Source organism: Copidosoma floridanum, unplaced genomic scaffold (genome assembly GCF_036245765.1).
Source record: "Copidosoma floridanum isolate Cflo_tuat_1 unplaced genomic scaffold, Cflo_Japanese_pri ptg000019l, whole genome shotgun sequence".
Taxonomy (NCBI): Eukaryota; Metazoa; Arthropoda; class Insecta; order Hymenoptera; family Encyrtidae; genus Copidosoma; species Copidosoma floridanum.
The window spans coordinates 6,633,127-6,650,398 of record NW_028321896.1 but is presented as its reverse complement, the minus strand read 5'-3'; the positions used below and the strand labels follow the sequence as shown (position 1 = coordinate 6,650,398).

At 41.5% G+C, this 17,272-nt stretch overlaps 1 protein-coding gene across 1 annotated transcript in view; it reads right to left on the bottom strand.

Moving 5' to 3' along the window:
* Positions 1 to 14,972, bottom strand: part of E23 (ABC transporter G family member E23) — a 101,346-nt gene extending 86,374 nt beyond the window's left edge. Inside the window, exons 1-2 of the mRNA XM_014347953.2 lie at positions 14,876 to 14,972; positions 10,929 to 11,506 (exon numbers count right to left, since the gene is read on the bottom strand). Coding sequence (XP_014203439.2) covers positions 10,929 to 11,041 — 113 coding nt within the window. The 5' untranslated portion in view covers positions 11,042 to 11,506; positions 14,876 to 14,972. The remainder of the gene's footprint in view (positions 1 to 10,928; positions 11,507 to 14,875) is intronic.
* Between the last annotated feature and the right edge of the window lie 2,300 nt (positions 14,973 to 17,272).

The following is a 17,272-nucleotide window of genomic DNA, read 5'->3' as shown; positions in this document are numbered from 1 at the left end:
AAAACACAAACTATTGACTCTCGGTTAGCAAGAAATATCGAAACAGCGGACAAGAGTCGATAATGGTTTGAGTAGTTGTATTTTATCAACATCCACCCCTGGTGCGAAAATTGAAAAAGCTCTCTCTCTCTTAACCTGATGTAAAGTTAAACTTTGTCTTGATAGTATTTAAGGATTAAGAAATGAAAAAATCTAAGCGTATGTCGCCGATATAGCTTCAAATTCACGTCTGACAAAAAAAAACATCAAGTAATGTCAAGCGAGAATCAGCTGTCCCACCGGAGCTTGCATAATAGAACGGAAGCCACCAGTAATGGTACTTATATATGCAAAGTATGTAAACATAATCCCACCTCCACTCCTCCAATCCCCTGGAAACACCAAAAATCACTGATGGGCCCCTCCCCCTATGTGCCGCCAATTAAAAGTATATACATCCAAACACCATTTAAATATCACCTGACCCATCCGAACGTATATTATGTATACAGGAGGAGCGAATGGAAAGATGGAAAGAAAAAAAAAAGCTAGAAAAAGGTGGGGGATGGAAGGAGTGGAAGGAGGAGGAAGGAAAAGGCGGCGCGTTCGATAATTTCTAATAATAACAAAGCCGCGGCTAACGGTTCGGTGTCCAATGCCCGTACAATATGATACCTGTATACGTATACGTGTACTATATTTATTGATAAATAACGTGTATATATATATACCAGTGGCTCACGTAGGCGCTACGCGCCATAGAGGGGAGAGCTTCCTACGCGCCTATTCAAAAAGGCTCGCTCTCTCTCTGTTTTGTGTACATGCATAAATATACGTATATATGCACCTCTAACAGTAAAATGGAAAGATAGAGAACCAGTGTTCTCTAAACCTAGAGCGCGAGAAAAAGAGAGAGAGAGGGGGGAGACCAGGTATACAAATTTATTGAAGCATTATGGAGTGTACGAGTTATGGGTATACGGACGCCATCGCTTATCTGGACTCTTTATCTAACGCGCACTCGCGGGAGTATAATGATATACTTATAAATATGTTACGTATACGTGCACGGATACTTACAGTCTATGGTATACATATTATACTAGCCAGGTGTGTGTATGATATGCACCCATAATATTATATATATATATATATATATACCTACGTGTACAAGTTCGCGGGGACGCTCGTTTTCTGGTTTGCTTAGCCGCACAAGTGTATATAGGTGTATAATATATGTATTGTATATACATCGAGTAAGGTATATAATCGAATCTAGCGCGATTAACGGTACGCGGTTTCGACTTTTATACAAGTATACACACGCACACACCGATTTACTTATAGGAAAATATGTTGCATCTTGTATGTAGGTATATAGGGTGCATTAGGATATGCCACACACATTTACACCCTTCTATGTCCTCTGGTATTGGGTATATTTGTATGGGATTACTTGTCGTTTAATAGATTTTGTGATATTGTAATAAAAAGGTCGTGTTCGCCAGTGATGTATATTTTAATCATCTGAGTTGATCTAAATGTATATAACATTATGGGTGTGTCAGAATTTAGTTATTAAAAAAGTGTTTCTACGGATAATTCGACGGACATTGGGTTTCGCACAGTGTTTTATTATCTACATTGAATCTTGTTTTTCAAATAACACTTTTTTGCTATGACTCCTGATAGATTAGTCGTCCCTCACACGTGCAAGAATAATTGTTTCATAAAAATCTATTATCTTTTGCATTCGATTAAATTTAATTTTGAGGATAAAAAGCTTGAACTCGCAAAAAATGCGATTCAGTTTGCTTCAGATATTATGTGGCTGATGGTGTTATTTTACAATCCATTTGATCACACTTTTATCTCAAATCAAATGAGAACATTTCTGCATCTCAGCCGTCATGACAATGTAATCCGCCCCCCCCCACTGACTCGAGAAAAAAAAATCTTCCATCATTTTTGTAATCAAACGATACACACTACGAGCCTCGCTTCACCACCTTATAAGCTTATTCACGACACATGGTGACCCCCTGAGCCAGAAAAATATAATACAAATGGGAGAAAAAATAACCGAGAAAACTGTAATGATGAACTACTGACAGCAGCGACGAAATAGTAGTAACCATCACCTCCACGGAGGACAATCACGATTTTTTATCACCAAGAAATTTCAATTTCTCGCGTAGTGATTTTGATATACGTGTGTATGATATACACCAGCCACGAAGAGTTGAGTGTAGGTACAGCAGGTACAGGAGAGTCGAGAAAAATTTTTCAATTTCAATGTTACGTGTATATGTATACTTGCGAGAGTGTACAATAATACCTCATACGGCACGAGTTGCACTGTTCTCACACATGTAAATATACGTATAAATATTATACTAACAAGCCAAGAAACTCGGCCAACTAACCGCGACTTGGATTTCTTCGGTGGACAGCAGCAGGCAATAATAGCACATGGCAATAATAAGGATAGCACTCGGGCCGAGGTTACGATGAGCGAAAAAAAAAAAAAAAAAAAAAAAAAAAATTATAAAAATACTCGTGCATTCGTACTAATATACGTAATACGTGTACGTGGTTACATATATACGTAATAACACCCACAGGCCACAGGTGATCTCGAATTTTCTCTGGCCTACTATTTCGCGTAATATTGACAGAGTCCCCGCGCAGAGAGAGCAGCTGATGGTGGTGCATGCATATACATACTTACGTATAGGTAAGTGTGTGGGATATTGAAAGAAGCAGGCCGTCAATTATAGCGTGGTACGCGTGTGACGTATTTTTAATTGCCGTATCATTATTATTATTATTATTATTATTATTATTATTTCTCGCCACTCTGCAATTGCTTTGGCCGCGTGTGCTGGATTATTGGGTTCCGAGTGCGACCTCCACGTAAAGGGGAAAAAAAAAAAACAAACAAAACGAATTTTCGAGAGATTTATGTATATACCTGCATATTACCTGCGTTTAAAAAACGAGACTAATGTTTCATTGTTGATTGTTGGTTTATGACGTTTCTGTGCTATCGTTCCCAGGCATCGTTTGTTAAGTCACACTCGAGTCAATGTACACATGTATTGTTATACACGCACATTTGTTATTCCGATCCGATTGTTGATGATTAAATATGTATACTTTATCGCTAAGTTGTACGTATTATATAAATAGGTATCGCGTCTCGATCGTTCGAATAATAAAATACTCTGTTATGACAGATGAATATAGTACATGCAGAGTTGATAATTTGAAAAATCGTATACGGATAACGCGTTGTTGACTCGAATTTACATTACACGAAAAAAACAATTTATCGCTCAGAAGGGTATGAACAAAAAAAAAGCCGATCTACGAAAATCCACCCAACCCGACTTTAATCGTCATCCAAACTCACCCTCTTTCCAATAAAAAGAAAAATCTGACGGACGTCTACGCCTTTTCACCCCCTATATATGAATTCGAAAACGATTTCTCCTTGACCGGTTCCTGTCGCATTGCGGAAGTGTCTTTTGGATTGATACGTAATGATGTGCTACACGTTCAATTGAACGAAACTGCGCATCTCACGTGTCCCCCTCCGGAGATCATTCACCGTATGGACGACAGCTGAGGTCACAAAGGTTTTGTTAACGCAATGCTATTCTTATAATCCAGTGGATTTCCGAGCCCAAATCACGTGTCCGATTAATGTGACGAAGACGAGATTTTATACTTGAAAATAAAAGGAGAGAAAGAGAGAGAGAGGGAAACAACTACATTGGCGTATCAACATGTTGCACGGGTCTATGTGTGTGTACACAGTACGGGTTGGGAGCACTCGACTCCTCCCCTACGTGACGGAATATTTATGTATATACAGAGTATATCATCTAATATTGACACAACTCGGCATAGGTATACGTCAGGTCGATAAACCCTCATTTTCGTAGGGTATTTTATATATAGGCATATGTACACACAGGAGGGTGGGCTACGTTGATGTTTAGCGATGCTCATGGTACTGGTCTGGCTTCGTGATCATCGACCTTTCGATTTGAGACCCTCCTTTTCGTTTGTTGTCTTTGTAATGTGTTAAAACGTACCATTATATCTAAATTGTTGTAACACGAGTGTGGTGCTACAAGTATATATGTGTGTATGTTATTACAATTCACCGATCCTGATAAGTGAGAAATTAAGGTTTCGCATGTATAGGCAATCAGGCGTGCACGTGTGTGTTGAAGGGAGGGGGGGCACACGTACACTGCGTACGTATAGGTATACCCCACTGTATGTTATACCCTGTAGTCGAGAGAGAGAGAGAGCCAAGATAGACCGACAATGCTGCCGCGGATCGGCCTCGAACTTATTAATAAGCCATGCAAAGTAAATCAATCGCGGATTTTTTAGTCCTTAAAAGCATTCAGACTGTAAAATTTTCCTCAGAGTCACGTCCACATATACGTATACGTGAATAACGTATACCTATACCGTTCGATTAAACAAGTAATCGATCGGCGGATTTTTGCGTTATAATTAATACATATACATACTGGCTCGATCTATAAGTATAACTTTCGATGTTTTAACAGTACAGTGAAAAAAAAAAAAAAAAAAAAGTTTTGTCCTCTCCAGATGCTGAGGTTACTGATACTCTCAAGTCGTGGAGGAGCAAAACCTGCCGTATGATAAAAAAAGAACCCTTGCCGTTTCCTACTCGCACTTGTCGCTCCGATTGATAATTTTTATCGCACACCGCGATGCCCGGGCATGTAAAAAAGCTGCATTCTTGTTATCATCTCTTGTGGTTCGTGAACAAAAGGAATGGCTTTTTTTTTCACCTTGTCTCTCGGTTGAGAAAACAAAAAAAAAAAGAAAGAAAAAGAAAAAAGCGATGCGAGAGCTTTTATTACTTTTCGAGCGCAGATGAGGCAAACGCGCGGGCGTATATTTACGGTTAGTCAGCTGGAACGAAAAAAGCTGCGGTGTCGGTGGATCTGCCTTTCTAGCTCGGAGGGATGGTTTTTCGAAAGATCGATGGGTTTTTCGAGCTTTTCCAATTTTGGCTCTCTTTCTCTCTCTTGTAAGAGTCGTCCACTCGGATTTCACGGTACATTCGCCATCAAAATACCTATAAATGCTGCAACTGTGGAGGATTTAGGCGTAAAATAAAGGAAAAAAAAAAAATGTGAGTTGCGCAGCGTGACTTCTGAAAAAAAAAAAAAGAAAAAAAAAAGTATTCTCGGGAACTCGAGCGCGCTTATCTCCGTCTCGCTAATGCCCTGCGAAAATACACGGAATACGCGACGCGAGAGTGACGAGTCTCTCGAGTCGTTGTATATTATCATTGTATTGCAAAAGCATTTGATAGCTTTTGCAGTAACCAACTACATACCACGTGGCTCACGAGTGCATGGACATCCTGTCGTGAAACGGTTGTATACTCTTGTAGCGCGTAATATACTCATGCATGCACTGCGGAAAATGCATTCGAGGTATAAAATATACGGGAATTTGCCAAGGGAATCATCGTGCATCAGAGTTTCAATTAATTTTGAGTTCACGAAAACCAAGATCGCGCGCATCTTCGTGGCTGTTCGCGCAAAGTTCTTCCTTATAATTCCAATTTTATCCAAATAGAAATGGGGAGAAGGGGAGAAAAAATATGCAACGCACAACTCAAGAGGCCATTGACAAATACGTTTATTCCGCTGCAACACGTGTATACGTGACAAGTGCGCGGCATCATCAGCAGCAGAAATCTCGAAAGGAGGGGAAGAGAGCGCTTTTGCCGTGAGGTCAGATGTATATGGGTGCAGTGCATCAAGTGCAAAAAAAGCAGGTCGCGACCTTGGCCTCTTACCCCCTCTTCTCTTTCTTGACGCAATTGCCGCCGAAATATTAGCGAAAAAAAAATGAAAGTGATAGCTTTTACCGCGGGCACTGGGTTTGTGTGTGCGGCGGGGTATGTATACGTACGTAGGAACGACCGGAGCGCGTCCATCGGATACGTGGACGTGAAAAAAAAAAGAAAAAAAAATGCAATTCACACTTAGCACAAGCCAAGTAATTTATTCGTCAAACACGAAGGTGCACGTATACGTATTATGTACAAAGAAAGAAAAAAAAAAGAAGGATACATGTACGTATGTATAATCAACGTGGCCAGACATATTATATACTTGTACTTCCAAAATGTGTGGCAAGAAAAATGCGCTCGGTGTCCGTGTAGGTGTGTATTTCGAGAATTCGCGGCAGAGAGCGAGATCGAGTAAACTTTCCTGGTGGTGATGATCGCGTACTCACTAAAGCTCATCGAAAATCTCGCCCGTGGAGATGAGTGCGGTAGGTCCATTTTTTTTTATTTTCATCTCGAGCAACTCCTTCGGGAAAAAATTGCGAGGGAATATATCCTCGGTATCTCTATCAAGTATTTTCATCTCATCTCAATGAAGGATTACAATATTGTTAATTTTCTTTATCTCATGTACACCCGACAAAAGGGGCGAGACCATCACTGCTCGGCTTTACTTTACCGCAGAGGGTTCTTCGACCGATACCCATCAGTCGCTAGTAGGAACTTTTTAATTAAAAATTCTAAAAAAAAAAAAAAAAAAAAAAAAAAGAATCGACGATTCTTCCATCTCGCGAATCCCTCGTAAAAGCGAAAGGGAAAAAGGAAAAAGAGGACAAAGAGACAGGGAGGTGAGCAAAAAGGAGAAGGGGAGGGGGGGAAGGCGCGAGCGTACAAGACCCGACGCAGTGAGCCAAAACATCGTGTAAGTTGGCACGTTTTTTCTCCCTCCCCAAGAGTTTCTTTTTCTGGCCTGCCAGATAGTTGTTTCTACGCCTCGCGCATATATATATATATATATATATATGTATAGCTGAAAGTCAACGCTGATGCTGTTGTAATTAACTTTTCTGCTCTGGTCCCTGCACAACAGCACTTTGCCTATACACACACGTGTACATGTTTACATATACTTATCATATTATGAGCGAGTCCATAAGTCGCGCCAATGCCGCGTTTCGCGTTTAGTCACTTTCGTCACTTTTGCTTTCGATATGTAATTATATGATACACGCATAGGCGGTGTGGTGTGTATACATACAGTGTGACACGCACGCGCGCACACTCACCTCGATGGGCTCGACTATACGCGCTTGTGTTTAAGAGCTATACGTATATATATATATATTCCTCGCTACATGATAGTCGTGAGGCCGAGTTAACATTGTCACTTTTTAAGAAAATTGTGTTTTGTACGGTTTAGTTGGTCTATACGCATTTTTCGAAGGTAGTTTGGTATGGCCAAGGAAGCGATCATGTCCCGCGTCAAATACTTTGTCGCGATCGAGTGTACTCTGGGAATGAAAATTTGCATTTTCGAGTCTAATAGAGGGACGTGGGTATCTATATATGAACGCAACCGAGAACGCAACTACGATAAATCATAATTATTTGTTCGTATGATATTTCAAAAACACGTTTGTGTAAATAATAACAATAACAATGATAATGCAGAGCAGGTACATCACAAGTGCCTGGGTTAATGGCAAATAAAACGAAAACGCCGCGTATCAAGACGAATCGTAGGGACATACATGTATGTGTTTATACGTGTGTAGAAAAGTTACGAAGCGCATCACTGAGCACGACGACGATGACGACGGTGGACACGAAACCTTCATTGCGGCTCGCACCGGAATACACACGTGCATGTAATATATAGACGTGGATATACGCGATCGTCTTTCCCCACCCCTTTACTCTACATAGACCCCAATCGAATGTTAATTAATCTTAGCGCCAACGTGCAATTACAGCTCATCGGCAAATGACGTGTGTGTACGTGTGCACGATTGTATGGGTATGTCAATGTTGCAGCAATCACTGCTTATGGGTAGGTATACCCATAGTATATACTATAATACTGCAAGGCCGGCTCATCCGATTTTTCCCGTACAGTGGCTCTCTCTCGGTCTTTTTTTCCATCTTTTCCTTTACGTATGGGGTGTACGAAGGGTAAATATATATGGCTATCATTGGCTGATGATGCGAACTGAATTAAAGCCAAGAAAAGTGCACGAGTAAGATTATAACGCGTGTGAATCTGTGAGGATACGCATGATTTTTCTCTCTCTCTCTCTCTCTTTGTTCGCCCTTACTTTTAGTAGGGATATGTGACGATTTAAAAAATTCTCTGATGTGTTTGTAGATTATTTGATCTTTTCCAAACTTTCACACGAATAATTAAAATTTTTTTATTTTTGGAAAATATCGTCTCAAAAATAATGTAGATTGCAGGTACAGTTGTATCGTGAGTAAATAGATACTACCACCTGGCAACATTCTCCCCTTTCCTTACCACACCCCAACTTAAAAGTTAACACATGTTATATACACATCGACCAAAAAAATGAGCAGGGCAATAAACGATTGTTCATTTTCTCTTTTTGGGAAGAAGAGTCGGGCAACAGAGAGGGAGATAAGTGGCGTTTTCCCTCGTGCAGGGGGGGAGTCAGAAATTTTTTCTAGCTTCGCGCTTTTCTTCTATACCCGCCAGTATTGATTCTAGATTCTCCCTTTCTTCCCCCGTAAACGCGCAAGTGAAAGAAGAGCAATTAAGACAATATACGCGTGTACGATTTAGTACATACGTATTACTGGGGGAGAAATTCAGATCTCGATTCGGTGCCTCTTGTTTATCAAACTCTTATCGAGCACACGCGCACACGCGATTAGTCGCGTGCTAATTTTATTGGCATAAATACGGTTGGATCCATAAACGTGTATGCGTATACTTAAAAAAAAAAAAAAAAAAAAAAAAAAAGTCTACGACGTAGATGTTTACTCGCGAATATGCAGGCAGATATAACACACGTATACCTCTAGCGTTCAATGCAACACCGCGTAAATATGATAATATACACGTCACCTACTGGCCTCGTGTAGATTTTATCTCGAGATATTATACGTATCGGGCCGTAAGTACGATAAATTTTTTATCCGGATCGATTTTGACTTCGAATTGTTGATTGTAAACAAAAGAACAAATAGATTTTTTGACCCATTTTACCATATTATTTGCTTCCGCCATTTTAACGATAAGCTTCTACACATTTTATTCGTATAGTGGAACTTGTTCAATCCCATCAAAATGCAGAGTCACTTTTCTACACGCTGTACAGGCTGTTAAACCACGAGACTCTGTTGAAACCATACCCATACGTAAAGCTGACAATAGTGCCGGTGTAAGTATGCATAGGTATACATTGCAGTAGACACAATGGTATGTAGGTATGGTGGAAGACATTAATGTGTTAATGGATTTATATGTGACACACCACCTGCATGGGGTTTTGCAAGTGACTGGTCAGTTTTAAACATTTTTGTCTTCTTTAAAGGTAAATTATATTATTTTTCTTCTCGTACGTATCAAGTGGCGTTCGTAAACTGGAGTCAAATTACGCGATGGTGTCATATAAACGAGAAGCTCCCATCACGTGTACACGTATCTTTATTCCAGGCGCATTGTGTACATCTCGTTTGTATCGTGAGTGTAAGTTCATTTAGTATTTTTTTTTTTTTTTTTGACAACAATCAACTCGGAAATTGCTCGCTTGACCAATGATCACTATTATCAGCAGCACAGAGAAATAAAATACACCGAGAGAGAAAGAGGGAGTCTAAGTGCTTATCGCCGCCTTCGTGTATATCCCCGATTACGCACGTGAAAGGTGAGTCTGGCGTACGAAAAAGAGAGAGAGAAAAAAACCCCTCGTTTTCAATACAGATGAAATGGATGTGGCTGATTTCAATCTATACCCACTGATATACACAAAGGGAAGTAACTACACGTGGTCGTGTTGCTCGAATTTGTAATTAGGTTTTTTCTCTCTGCTCATGGCCAAATTGTAATTAACAGGTGCGCGTTTTCCGATGCCGTTACTACGACCGATGGTTACTATACGTATCGGGATCCAAAGGGTCAATTAATCAAGTTTACCAGGCACTTTTTGTCAAGGATAAAGGAAAATGAACGAAAACGCACTAATGATTAAAATAGCGAAAAGAAAGTGGTGATTTGTGCGTATGTATTAATATTAGAACTCTTACATTTTAGGCTTGTGATCGAAGAGGAAAATGCACTGCATTGTAATGTATACTCGGTATCAGGGAGGGGGGGGGCTTATATGTATTATTTTTTCCTCGATTCTTAGCAACAGTCGTCAGGCGTCCGATAAATTTTACGACGGTACGCGCTCGATCGTGCACAACCCGCGCTTTATCTCGTATGGAGAGCTGATGAGAAATCCTGGTAGACTTTTTTTCGCGACTTTACGAAACTTTGGGTCGTAAAAGACAGAAAAATGCGGAATACATAAAAATTTATGCATGTTTTTTCGATTTTTCTCACTCACTTTTGTTGCAACGATTAAACGCAGAGGTTCGATTTTTTTTTTTTTTTTTTTTTTTTGCATTTTTATTATTATTCTTTTTACATCGAACTATACACATGTATAAAAATAGCACTCGAGTGGTTTATAAATATAGAAGGCAGAGATTCATCATGCAAAAATATCTATCGATTCTCATGAATAAAAGACGAAGGAGAAATGATGATCGCCGAAGACTAATGACTCGATTGCTATTGACACATATAACTGCTAGCCTGAATAATCATTGTTTTTGGCCCACAAAACCAACGGAGCAAGTACATGCATGCATGCATATTAGTATCAAGGTGTACTCAAAGAAGGAGAGTTGCATAACTAAACCGCGACTGGTTTAAAAATTAATCACAGAGCTTTTTTTTTCTCCTTTGGTATGAAAAATATACACATTTCTCATGTACGTTTCAGTACGCGGGTATATCAATAAAACGGTATGTATAAGTGTTGAGGGTGGAAAAAAAAAAAAAAAAAAAAAAAAAATAACAAACCTGGGAGCATTGATGATCGGGCGTCCCATTGCCCGCTGCTGGCGCTTCTCGTTGTTGGGGAGGCGCAGGTAGTCTTGGTCGCCGAGGAGGAACAGGTCCTTTGAAATAATCATGTCCACTGCAGCGCCGAGTTGGCTGCGACACTGCCGCCCCCAAGCGACTCTATTGCTCCTTGCTGCGCCGTCCTTGCGCCCCCGCCTCCTCCTTATCTTCCCTCGTCTGCTTCCGCTGCCGCAACAACTGTACGACTGCCCTTTTCTTTTCTTCTTTTATTTTTTACTTGGTTTTCGATAAACACCTCGTGCCTTTCAACCGAGTTCGTCCACTCCCTTTTTATCCGACGACGGAAACAATCACCGACATGAGCTTCAGCGACTGGTACACGCGAAGGGGTGACGAGTAAAACACGAGTGCCCGGCTTTGGTGGTAGACGAGAGCGCGAGGCTCGAGGGCAGTGACGAGGCTATCATGCCTGATTGTCATCCGCTCGTGTGCGTTTCTGCAAACGATTGTTTCTCCGATTTTTTTTGGTGCTAGTGGCACTGTCACTGGCTGGTAACTGGTTCCTCTTCTGGCACCTAGAAAACAATTTTTTTTTTTTTTTTAATTAGTTTTTACCAGTACACGATTTAGATTGCTTTTTTGTCGTGTTGAGGGGCAAACCAAGAGACGCTGATACTACAGTATACCCATGTAACAGCAGCTGCTTTTTTGTTTCAACTCTTTGTCCCGAACTGCATGGATACAAGGACACGCGACACATTGACAAAGGACTCTATAGTTGTTTTTTCATCAATCACGTACCGAGTGGGTTATATTATTATTATTGTCATTACATGGGCACTCGAAAAGCGAAAGTTCGACGGCTCGAAATTACGTTCAAAGATAATAGCTGCTGGAAAATTGGCGAGTTGTTTAGATTAGTTGTACAACTAAGTACATACTAGTAGCACACACGAGCTACGTATTAGGGCAAGCTTTTTCTTTTCTTTTCTTATTTCGTTCTTGGTTCGCTATAAACTTGTAAATGCTCGGGCTTTTTTTTTTTTTTATGTTGCTCGCGTCTATACGTGTCTACGCTATTAAAATTAAAGCTCTCCTTGCGTTGGGTTTTGCTATTTCTTCTTCGGTACCTACGCGATGCCCGACCAAATGCAGTTCAGCCCGATTGTTGGAAAATTAACGATCGTCATCGAGGATTATTTTTGTTTTTTTCAGCACGAAGCGTCAGAGTGGGTTACGATGTACGAAAAAAAAATACGATACTCCTCTCCGTCAGGGAGAGCCGTAAATTCTTACACATTCCGAAACGGCTCGTAAAAACCGAGCAGAGCGCGACAAAGGGAGAAAACTCTCGTCGAAATTTCCAAAATCGCAATCCCCGCCACATCGATCGAACTATGATTTGTTCGGGATGAAGAGAAGCACCAAACTCGCGGACGCGCACAGCAGAGCTTGAGGATCGCGGGGGGGAAAAAAAAAATGAGCGCCGAAAAAGATAAGCGGGGTGCCAGAGCGCGTGTACGCGCGAGTCAAGATAATCGAGACGAGAAGAAAGAGAAGCAGGAACGAGAGCGGGAGAGCAAAAAAAAAAGGAAGAAGAAGAAGAAGGAGATAGAGAGGAAAATAACGATGAAATGGACAGAGAGAGAGAGAGAGAGCGGCGCAGTTTTTAGCTCGGGTTCAACAATCTGTGTCAAACACAAACAAGGCGGCTGCGCTGCTTCTCCGCTCTAGAGTGGATAGGTATACATATATACAACGCGGGTGCGTTTGTGTTAGCTTGGAGCAGAAGTTGTACGTGTGTATACGCGTCACGAGGGCGTTAGATCTTTTTTTCCTTTTTTTTTCCTTTTTTTTTTTTTTTTTTTTCGCGAATAGTGCACTCGCGGATATTTTTGTAATTTTTCATTTCGCGATACGATATTCAGCCCTTGTGTGTCGTGTCTTTGGTAGAAAGCGCTGTTCTAATTTTTTTCACTCGCGACTGCTTTTCTATGGTTTGTATAGCGGTGAGGTGAGTCAAAATATTGTTGATTAACGTCACTTGGGACGATCGATCAATGAGTATACGTGAATGGTCGTTGAAGCGTAAAGAGTAATCGTTTAAAATGCACACGAGTCAATCATCGCGCGTCGAATTACGTCTGTAATTCATTTGCACTTGACGCACCTTTTATCGCGTTTTTTTTTTTTTTTTATACATTATTATCATTGCACGTGCATCGTAGTCTCCCACCGGTTGTTTGTACGAGTATAACAATCTTTTGGAAAACATCTCAGTCGCCCGTACAAACGTGCGTTCTCCGCGAATCACGGCTAATGCTTTATTGGTAACAGGTGTCACTTTTTTTTTTTTTTTTCTTGTTTTCTTTGGCATTTTGTCATACACACGTATATGTGCACGCAAAAAAAAATGTAATTTCTTCGTTTACCGAAGCATTTTCTAGTGTTTATATTTTTGTTCGCTTATCGTGTACGCGACATGTCAACATTTCTCAACTCGATTTTCGAACCATAAACTCGGAAAAGCTCGAAAGCCGAAAATAACAAAATTCTAATCAATCAGAAGCTTATTGTCAGATATTCATCCCCGTCGATGTTCAAACCAATAACATTCGGGTAACCCGTTGAATTGTAATTTGACTGCAATTAAAAAAAAAAAAAAAAAATTAAAATTAAACAAATGTACAAGTAATCCACTACTTTTATTTATCGTATACAATGCAGGTACTCGAGGTATACCTGTATGATCACAAAATTGCAGAGGATCACCATGTACTAGCAGAAGCAAGTAGATGCATCGGCAACGGCAAACCCCCAACAGCCGGCATGCAAATCCCGAGGAAAAAAAAAAAAAAAAAAAAAAAAAAGAGCAAGAGTATAAAGTAGTGGTATATAGCAGCAGACATCCGCTAAAACCGTTGCCTCGCGCAAATAGTCGGCTAATAGTGCTTCGGCCGCGTGCGTGCGTGCGTGCCCGTCTTGGCTGCTTGTACATATGTATATAACGTATACGTATATAGGATTGTAAGCGAGCAAGAGAGAAAGAGGCTTCGTTCCTTTCCCTTTCAGCCTAATATACCACGCCGAGTATGCATGCAGTGTGTTGTCTTATACAGGTTGCACACCTATACACGTATTTTACGTACACAACGTAATATGTTATACTTGCTGCACTCTTGAAAGCTCCGTTTCTTCCTCGATATCTGTCGCCTAGTTTCTCTCCCTCTCTTTATCTCGTCCTCGCGTTATTTTCACCTCCTATATAAATATGAGAAGCAGGAGGAGCTTGCAGGGGAGACGTGCCTTGTCTTATCGGTGTCGCAGAGTGTTTTTTTTACATGTATACATGTAAATATATACTTATAGGTGGCGGTTAACTAAAATAAGGGAGTGCAGTGTAGGTGCACATGCAAGGGATGAGAGCGAACAATGTTATTAATTAAATCCGTCGATGCTGCTTCGAGGGAGAGAGAGAGAGAGAGAGAGAGAGAGGAAAAAAAGAAGCAAAAGTTTCAATTGTACACTATACGCCTTCTTGCTCGGAAACGATGGCGATCGATGGGTGATTGACTTTTAGCGATTCGCGATAGATTCACTGTAGGTATACCATAGTATTGGTGTACACATATTATAGACGTTGGGATTGGACATAAATGGCGAGTTGAAAAAGAGAGAACACCTTTTTATGATCTCAATCGGTGATATTACCGGGCACCCCTCACCCACTCGTTATTAAACTGATGGTGTACCAGCACCCCTGAGAATAATATGTAGGTATATGATGTATGAAGGAATCGATTAACAAAACTCAAAAGTCAAAATCTCGAAAATGCATGTAGCATCATCACCTTTGTTGCACCGTTTGGGTATACAATAGTACCTGCAGGTAAGTATATATAGCACCCAACAACAACCCCCTTATTTTCCTCCCCCTCGCTCACCTTATCTCGCCATCGTCGTCTCGTCGCTCCTTATCCGGAACTGTTCACCTGCTTTGACGCAGCTTCTTCCCATCGGCAGTTTGCTCCTTCGGGTGAACACGAGAAAGCATATTGCACCTTTACATACACCATACACGCATGAGCCGCCTCTGGTGTTGCAGCATCAGCACACACACGGGTAGTATAGGCACTCGTCGAACGGGAGGCGCAAAGATCTCTCTCTCTCTCTCTCTCTCTCTCTCTTCTAATCGTTCACTGACCCCTTCCTTCTTTTTCTGCCTACTCAAAGCCTACACACGCACACACATGTGCCCCGTTCACGTATATATATATATACGTATGCGCACACACTTTTACATAACAACAATTTGACGGCACACGCTTGTGATGTACGTTATAGACCCCGCGAGTACTATGTAATAATATGAGAGCCAACAGCTGCACGCTCTCCTTCTCTTATATGTATAACTCTGACGATGGATGATCACTTTTGGTGGTGCAGTGTGTATGTATGTGTATATAGGTAATGTCTTCTTTTCTCCTCCTCCCCCCTGCTGTTGTTATTATTTTAACGCGGATAGGGCGAACCGGAGCACACCTACACCGGGACGCGTCTATACAACTACTATTGCTGCAGCGGTGGTAGTTGTGGTGTTACGTGCCGGTCGATTTTTCCTCGCTTCTCCTCCGCCTCTTCTCGCAGCAGCTCTCTCTCTCGTCAGTCGCCGTGCAGAGTATAGGTGTACGTATATATGTGTATACAGTCCACTCAACTGCACCCTTTTACCCGCATACACTCGCGCACTCGCGCATATATTCTTGTGTATATGTAATATAATATACGCACCAACACGCGCACTCCCTGTCTTTCTCGTGAACAACCTTATCTCTGTACCTATACAAGTACAGCCGTCCCTCAACCGCGGTTGAGGAGCAAGCGATTTTTTTCAACTACGTGTGTGTAATGTGCATATATATAACCTTTTGCTTCTTCTTCTACTTCTTGTTGATGTTTGCGTCGTTCGGCAGACTCCAAAATGCACGATCACAGGTGCACAATGTAAACAGATGATACACGGAGCAAGAGAGGGATGACGACACTGTAAGAACAAATGCTCTCTGGCTCCGATTTGCCGCAGCAACCCCGCACCTTCTAATGATGCGCGAGTGAAAATGATTCGAAGCGCCGCTCGATAATGTGTGCACCTTGTACTGCAGCGGCGATGAACCGATCAGACTGTGTCATATGTACTATATACAGGGGGTGCGGGTGCACAGAGATGCTGCAGCTGAGCCTCGGAGAGGTCAATTGTTGGAAGAAAAGGAACAGCTCTCAACTCGACTGCGTGTCTTATGTATGTATATATATATACAATTTATTCGAACCCGATGCACACAGCCTCTGTTCATACACACACATGCGTAAATGTTAATAATTAGGCCAACGGGGTAACTCTTCTTCTTCTTCTTCTTGTTTCTATTATTAATTTTCCTTATCACGATTGATTGGTGATGAAGGTAAAAACATGGTATAATTATGATGGTGTTGATAAAAACGACAAGAACGAGATAACAGCGTATAAAAGGTAAAAGTGCACGTCAGCGGCGATGGACCGGCGAGCGACGGCGTCAGAAGAACGGCGCGACGCGACATTGGCGGCGGTCGGGCGTAGACTGAGCGACTGCTCACGCGGACTCCGAACTCCACTCCGAGCTTCTATATCTCTTATGCACGTATATACTTATATATATATTATGTTGCGGGCGGCCCGTGTCGCGGTTGTATATCTGTATACACGCGAAACAACGTGCGTTGTACATAGGTATACCTTTCGACACACACTGCATGTGCATGGTATAGTTGTATACAGTGCAAAACGCCGGAACGAAACAGGGAGCAACGGGGGCGACGCGCGACGGGGCGGCAGCCGGCTCTTCTCTTATTTTTTTTTTTTTTCGAATCTCGGGGAGCGCACACATACACTATAGTGTACCTATATAGAACAGAGAAGGACAGCATACGCAGGCGCGTATGGGATGCAGTGGAGCAGGTGTACACGTCAGAGTCTCCGAAAAATCGCGAGATACGCCAACACCTTTTTCGACACTCGCGTGACATGTCCTATATATGAATAATGTGAAATTCAAAGAATACATATTTGCACGAAATCTCGTATCCTTGAAACTGCGCAGTGCGATTGAATTGTATGGAACAACCATCACCACACTTGTTTCAACCCTCCTATCACCCCCCCCACCCTATTCCCACCCGCCACTGAAAGCTCAAACCGAGCGCTTTCGAATACACAAAAAGAGCGAACTCATACTCACACAGTTTTGATCAACGGAATTCTGCTTCTTGAGTGTTTCTTGTAGCTCATATTCATTACAACTTTA